Raw genomic sequence first — 7,872 nt, 5'->3', positions numbered from 1 at the left:
TTGGTTTGGGTTACCAGTAATGGGTTTGGGGCATTATTTAAATTGCTTTATAACCATTAGTACTGCCCCTTGCCATCGGCAACGGGAGCCTGATAAGTAACAAATTTATTTATAAAAACACATTAGTACCTCTGCCATTTTTGATGTGATGTGTAGGGCTGGCCCAATACAATCTGTAACTCTAAACATTTGCTCCATCATTAAAACAATTCAGCCCCAGGAAATGCTTCTTCTCAGCTTTTGTTCTCTGTCTTCAAAACTAAATGTGACTTTGTCTGAATACGTAAAATTTGTGTATTGTCCCTTTACTGATGTCAGATGCACCTGCTTCATGGTTCAGGGAGGATTTAAGCAGCTGAAGAACTTAAAACAGAAAAGTCAACAAAGAGCATGAACGGAATACATTCTTGCATAATAAAGAGTCACCTGCCAGCAGGGCTGGGTGTCAGGTTTTTAAAAACTATATTTTGTTTTGTTTTCTTGTTCCTCCAATTAACCTGAAAGTTACACATAACAGTGGGGGGAGGAGACTTTTGTAATTTTGAGCAAGTCATAGTAATCTTAAATTTGTATATGTGAAGATCTAGATGTAAAATGCATGAAACATGATCTACATTTTGCAAAGAGAAGCCTGGGGCAAAAAGGAGTTCAGTAATTTGCTGACTCCATAAAGCACATTAGTAGTGGAACTGCAACTCACCATCAGTTACTTCTGAGAACTTTGCTTCTCTTACCAAAACTTAAGGCTCCGCAGAGTGTCTAAGACAATAAAAGTGAATATTTCTATGACAACAAGTTTCTTTTCCTGATATATGATCCCTACTTAATTTGCCCTACTAAAAATCCTGAGTATAAGAGCAATAGGTTGTAAGATGTCTGCTATTGAATCACATTTGTCTTTTGCTGCTTAAAACCCCTAAGCCATTCAATCTTGAGCTATTTGGAAATCTTCACCTCAACTGCTCATCTAGTGCAATTTGAAGAAGAAACAATGCCAGGCATTGGAGTGAGAATCTTCACAGAAAAGTGTCTGCCCAGAGGCAGATGAGGTCCTTCAGCTCCAGTGCTGATTGGTTCCTTTCCTAGGGACTCTTCAATCCTACCACGCATGGAAACATCCAGAGGTTTTTACTGCTTCCGGCAGGTACATAAGATCCATTAGGTTTGAGTTGTGTTGACTACTACTGCTTTTTCCTTGGTCCCAATTATGTCCATCATCTTCCTTGATGCTTGGAAGATGGCTCTGCAGATCCCTGGAGGCTTGTGGGCAGCAGCTGTGACCTTGATGCTGGCGATGCTGAGCACCCCAGTGGCTGAGGGCAGAGACTCTCCCCGTAAGTGCAGGACAGCTGCTCTGGAGAGCCGCCACTCTGGGAACAGGCTCTCCTTGGGCTAGGGTATGGGGGTGGTAACCTCTATTGTCCTGGACACAATCTTTTATCAGCATTTCTTCTCTTTTGGGAAAGAGAGCTATGCTGCATTACTAAAAGCTATGCTTTTAGTGATGAGGTGAGAACAATCCAATCCCCATCCTAGAGGAGAGAGGAGAGGAAACAGGAGACAAAGTGTACATTTACTACCAGTGATAGGACAAAGTGAGCATGGGCTTATTTTTGAAGACATAAATTTCTCCAAAGACACAGCAGGATTTGTCATTTCAGCGTGCCCCAAGACTTTGCCAGGACTAAATATTAGGAGATCCTGCATTGGGAAATGTAAGGCAGCAATGGTGTCTGCAGTCTCCGTATTTGAGGAAAAGTAGTTTGTGTTCCTGACTGAGTGGAGCGTTTGTCGAGGCGAAATCTTGGTACTGAGGGAAGCTGACTGCTGACCACAGGCAGGGCGTCTTCAGGTTTCACTGATTTATGGGCAAATGTGGGATTCAGAGACCTGAATGGATGGTGGACTGAATTTAGTAGAAAGGAGGACGTAAAGAAGGGAAATAACACATATTGTGAAACCACTCATTTCAGACACAAGACAATACTTTGTATAAATTCTCTCTCTCATTCCTTCTAACATCTTGTGTGTAGATATCATGATTTTCTTTTACACAATTATACTTGTGATATGGATATTCTGTTACATAACCTGCCCAAGCTGGTGAATCTAGTTTAATTGGAATCTAGTTTGTCAAATTGGAATCTAGTTTATCAAATTCAAAAGCTTGTGCCCTTTACGTGGAAGTTTAATTGGAATCTAGTTTATCAAATTCAAAAGCTTGTGCCCTTTCCGTGGATGTTTCTAAGACTCAGAGGTGTAGGTCTTTCCTAACACAGAAGTGAGTGAACCTCACACGGCACCTGGGAGGGTAAATCCAGGCGTGAGAAGGAAGACATTTTACCTAGGGACCAAGAGAATACGCGTATCAGAAGGAGGACAGGCTTAATTCCTGGACCTGTCACGTCATTCCCCTGAACTCTCAGGTTTATGTGAATAACTTTATCTCTGAGGGTCCCAGGAGCTCCATGGAAAATGGGATTTCATGCGAGAACGCCCTGATCCCTCTAAGTGCAAAGTTACATGTAAAATCAGCCCGACTGCCTCTTTGCTGGTTCACAGGCTCAGGCTTTCTTCCTTTTCCTGCCTGGGGGAAGGCGGTTCCCGAAGCCCCCGGAGAGGGCGGGCGGAGCTGGGCAGAGCCGCAGGGACAGAGGGTCCCAGGTCCGGAGCGCACGGCACGGGCAGGCGGGAACTGCAGGTCGCGCGGCGGGTCCCAGAGCTCAGGGGGGAGTCGGGGAGGCGGCTTCAGGGGCCTGGCTGGGGCCTGACCTACCCGCCGGTGGTTCCCCGCAGAGGATTTCGTGTACCAGGTTAAGGGCATGTGCTACTTCAGGAACGGGACGGAGCGCGTGCGCCTTGTGACCCGATTCATCTATAACCGAGAGGAGTACCTGCGCTTCGACAGCGACGTGGGGGAGTACCTGCCGGTGACGCCGCTGGGGCCGCCGGATGCTGAGTACTTGAACAGCCAGAAGGACTTACTGGACAGGACCCGGGCGGAGCTGGACACGGTGTGCAGACACAACTACCAGCTGGAGTTCCCCGCGATCTTGCAGCGGCGAGGTGAGCGTCGTCGCCCCTCCGCGTGGCCCAACCTTGGCCGAGGCCCCGAGTCTCTGCGCGGGGAGGGGAGAACCGGCCTCTGGAACCTGAGACCCTGTCATTCCACCCCAGGGGACAGGGGGCGGTGGAAGGGGTGGTGGGGCAGATTCATCGGAGGGGCGGGGGCCTAGAGCAGAGCAGGGGGACGGGCAGAGTTGGCCAGGCTGCCTAGTGTCCCCCCAGCCTCGCCGTCCGTCGGCCTCGTCCTCTGCTCTGCAAGTTCTCGCCTGGTGCCTTATGCGTTTTCCTCCTCGTGCCTTACCTTTGTTAAGCTGTTCTCTCTGCCCTGAATGCCCGCCCGCTAGCACCGCCCTACCCAGCGAGGCCCATGTGCACAGCTCGCGCCGCAGGGAGCTTCACGCTTGGCCTGGTGGAGACAGGGCTGCCCCACAAGGGCGTGCAGGGCCTCCAGCAATTACAGTTGTGAAATAAGATGTTTTGACTTTTAGCTTCAAATCTTTATTCATCGTAATTCTGTTGTCTTAAATGGCTCTCGCTAATGATGGAGCTCTTTGAGGCGGGAGACTGTTTTAATTATTGCGTGCCTGGTACCTGACACATTGACTGGTATGTGGTATGAGTGCGATGATCTTCTATTAAATTAATGAATAAATGTACTCAGCTGCCCATCCACTTAGGTTCAAGAAAAAACAGGTAAACAGAGCCTTAAAAATAGACTTTATTAATTATTTTCTATCATTTTGCTTAATGCTTTAAACTCTTATTGGTTTGGATTTTAATAGTTTGTGAATACAAAGTCTGAGGAAAAAAATGTTTGCTAAAAATAAAAACAACGCTTGAATGATGTTGTAAGGCAGAGTTTTAATTCTTAGAAAAGCTGAACAAATGGCACAAAGCAAAGAGCAGAAGTTTTGGAATAAATAGGTTGAAGCCATTAAGTTATTGGATAAAAATAGTTTCTTATAAAAATATCTTGTAAGGCCCCGTAGCTGACTGTGATTTCAGTCGGACTCTAGAAAGGAGAACCTAAAGAAAAGTTCAAGTCCAAGGAAACCGTGATCCTTCCGGGTGAGGGCTCATGAGTGCCATTTAGTTAGGGTGCCACCTGCTGACCTCAGCAAATCCCGCTTATATTTATATGTTCACATTACAGGCTGGTTACCGCAGGCCGACCTCTGCACGGGTCTCAGAATATTTTCTATGAAGAACATGCATGATAATGTCTGATTCCAGAACAAGACAGTAATTCTCAATAGCAAGGGAATGGAGTAGGGTAGACAGCTAGTAATTAAACTCACTTGTGTGATAAAAAGAAATTGAGGAAAAAAGAAAATGAGAGAACACATTACTAAATACAGAAAGCATACATTAAATGTTTACTATAGTTTCACATTAAGATAATAAAGGAAATTCGATAAAGTGGCCTGAAAGGTAAAAGATGAGATGTGTAAAAGAGGCGGGGAAAGGTGTGCCTTTTTTTTTTTTTTTTTTTTTTTTTTAACTATGAGCAGCAATCTGAGAAGATAAAGGAATCGACTTATGGACAAACATGATGTTTAATCAGGGTTACTTGTTTTCAAGGCCTGCCTACTTTTTTTTTTTTCAAATATCATAAACTTTTGAAATAACATTCTTTTTCTTTTTGTTTTTTGGTGTCTGTTACTATGTTACACATTCTATAAAGGCAGGGACTATGGTATGTTGTTTATCTTTGGATTCCAGTGATTGTCAAATTTACATTTTTTGAATGAATCTTAATCGAAGACTTGGACTCCAGGTATCTTTCCATTCTGGTTCCAAGGAGGGACATTTCCTCGTGGTAGACGTGCTGTATGGTCTCACATCTCATTCCTGTGTCTTTTCCTGTCCGTTACTGCCCTCAGAGAAGCCTACAGTGACCATCTCCTCATCCAGGAGAGAGGCCCTCAATCACCACAACCTGCTGGTCTGCTCGGTGACAGATTTCTATCCAGGCCAGATCAAAGTCCGGTGGTTTCAGAATGACCAGGAGCAGTCAGCCGGTATTGTGTCCACTCCCCTTATCAGGAATGGTGACTGGACCTTCCAGATCCTGGTGATGCTGGAAATGACTCCCCAGCATGGAGACATCTACATCTGCCACGTGGAGCACCCCAGCCTCCAGAGCCCCATCACCGTGGAGTGGCGTAAGGGGATATTGAGTTTCTGTTGCTATGGGCCCCATGAGACAAAGTGCAGAGCTCCTTCTGACTCATCCCATCTTATCCCTTATCCCTGATGTCACTACTGATCTGGGAATCACAGGAGACTAGAGCACCTCTTCTGATGGCAAGTGCATCAGTAGAATTCTGATCTCATCACTTTTCCAGATGCTAGGGAAATTACTCTACATACTGTTGCTCTGGATCCCAGTCCTGGTAGCTCTGAGGGGCTGATTATTAGGGCTGGTGACTGCGATCTTAGGGTCTAAGGTTATAGATGAGTTCCTAAGGAGCAGAGATCTGCTTCCCTGCTCTCTCACCTACTCACTGTATCCAAGGACCTATTGACTGGTCTTTCCCTCCCTTAGGGGTGGTCTGAATGGAGAACTATGTTCCTTTGATGCCTTCCCCTCCTGCACCTCAGACTGGACTTCAGCTCCTCAGCAGCGATGCTATGGGGTGTAGGGACAAACACTGACACTCAGATTCTGCTTCTTAGGGGCTCAGTCTGAATCTGCCCAGCGCAAGATGCTGAGTGGCATTGGAGGCTTCGTGCTCGGGCTGATCTTCCTCGGGCTGGGCTTTATCATCCATCACAGGAGTCAGAAAGGTGAGGAACCCCAGGGGAAAAGGGGAAGATGGGCTGTGACCCTCTCTGTTCAGAGAGGAACTGTCTCTAGATGTAGCTCTTTCCTTCTGACCCTGAGAGAAAGAAGCCTGGGCTGGAGGTGAGAGGAGACAGAACAAGGTTGGAGGAGGCATTGGAATCTGATTTTACTGGGTGAAAGGTAACCCTGTCACAGAGTTGACTCATAGAGCTTATTCCAGGATGGCCTTACCGTTCATCATTGTCTCACTGGCTCCTTAGAAAAGCTCCCTCCATTAAGAGGGTCAGAGCCTTGGCCTCCTTGCCTTCTAGCGACATTTTCATTTGTTTTAGGGGATTTTAAATTAGGTGCTTAAGATCTTGAAGAACATGGGTGGGAAGAGAATATAACTCTAATTAAGTCATATGTATCATTTTCCTTTGGGGTGAGAGAGTGGCTGTTTGTAGTAATGAGACCGTTTGAGACCTTTCTTTGCATAGCTTCTTCTTTTTTTTTTTGAGACGGAATCTTGCTCTGTCACCCAGGCTGGAGTGCAGTGGCACGATCTCAGCCCACTGCAACCTCCACTTCTCGGAGGAAGCAGAGCCACTTCTCTCCACTCCAGTTCTCTGCCTCAGCCTCCTGAGTAGCTGGGATTACAGGCACCTGCCACCATGCCCAGCTAATGTTTTGTATTTTCAGTAGAGGTGGGGGTTTCACCATCTTGGCAAGGCTGGTCTTGAACCTCTGACCTTGTGACCCACCCACTTCGGTCTCCCAAAGTATTGAGATTATAGGTGTGAGCCACAGCGCTTCGCCACATAAATTCCTTTTGTAGGACCTCAAGGGCCTCCCCCAGCAGGTAATATTTCAGCCATGATCCAGTGTGGGGAGGGCACAGGTATGAGAGGAAAGAGCATGAGCTGAGTGTACTTGACCACAGTAGTCTCTGTTTATGGCCTATTTGCTGCTATGAGGATCAAGACTTAAGGGAGAAGTTTGCCAGTTTCTAGGAATCTCCAGAGATTGTTCCCCAGAACCAAGCCTTAGCTTTGGTGGCATCTTCTTGTGAAATGTGGGGACGGAACCACAGCTTAAATGTTAGACACCACGATGATGCCCACTTTGTGCCACATTTTGGTGGCTGCTTCCTGTAGGCATTTTCCAGTGACTGAGAGGCCACTAGTGGTAGGAATGAAGTATTATTCAATTTCCTCAAAAGATTGAACCCTTCCTATTCCCTAGAAGTGTGCTGAGGAGGAGGAGGTAGCCTAGAAGCTTCCTTTTCTAGGTGAAGGGGGAAGCTGTGTGGATTCTTTAGTGTGTTCTGATAGCCATTGTCATTATGCACTTCTTTGAGTCTTTACATCTCTTCTTGCTGCATTTTAAAGCATTTTCATAGTAAGTAGTTTGGCCTAATAAAACATTTTTATAGCAGAAAAAAAAAAAGAGTAACAGCTGTTCCCCCATCTCCCACACATCTGCATCAAGCTGAAGTTCCGTGTCCTCATGAGCTGATTTCATCTTTGCTCAGATCTTGGGGGAGGTGATGATGCTACACCCTGGACCTCAGCTTTCTCTGTCTGAAGCCGCAGGGGTCCCCTGAGGGGTGGGGCAGATGGCAGGCCCACCAGGGTACCCTGTGCTGATTATGCCTCGTCTCTCTTCTCCAGGGCTCCTGCACTGACTCCTGAGACGATTTTACCAGGGATGGGCTATCACTCTTCTGTAATGCCTGCTCGTCCCTGCCCAGAATTCCCAGCTTTCTCTGTCAGCCCGTCCCCTGAGATCAGAGTCCTACAGTGGCTCTCACGCAGCCACCAGGTCATCTTTCATCCTCACCCCAAGGTGCTGACTGTAACTGTGCTTCCTGCACTGACCCAGAGCCTCTGCCTGTGCAGGGCCAGCTGCAGCTACTCAGGCCCCAAGGGGTTTCTGTTTCTGTTTTCTCCTCAGACGGGTCAAGAGAACCACATGAAACCATTACCTGACTTTAGAGCTGTTTAACATAATAAACATGATGCTGAGTTATCTGTACT

At 46.7% G+C, this 7,872-nt stretch overlaps 1 protein-coding gene across 1 annotated transcript; it reads left to right on the top strand.

The window, feature by feature from the left end:
* Positions 1-1,176: 1,176 nt before the first annotated feature.
* LOC144582323 (HLA class II histocompatibility antigen, DQ beta 1 chain-like) lies at positions 1,177-7,870 on the top strand. Its single transcript, XM_078370647.1, has 5 exons — positions 1,177-1,334; positions 2,797-3,066; positions 4,950-5,231; positions 5,746-5,856; positions 7,507-7,870. Exons 1-5 carry the CDS (start codon positions 1,208-1,210, stop codon positions 7,518-7,520), a joined length of 804 nt encoding a protein of 267 aa, XP_078226773.1. The 5' UTR covers positions 1,177-1,207; the 3' UTR covers positions 7,521-7,870.
* Positions 7,871-7,872: the final 2 nt, after the last annotated feature.

Source organism: Callithrix jacchus, chromosome 4 (assembly GCF_049354715.1).
Source record: "Callithrix jacchus isolate 240 chromosome 4, calJac240_pri, whole genome shotgun sequence".
NCBI lineage: Eukaryota > Metazoa > Chordata > Mammalia > Primates > Cebidae > Callithrix > Callithrix jacchus.
Note: the sequence above shows the minus strand (reverse complement) of the source record. Positions and strands in the feature narration are given on the sequence as shown.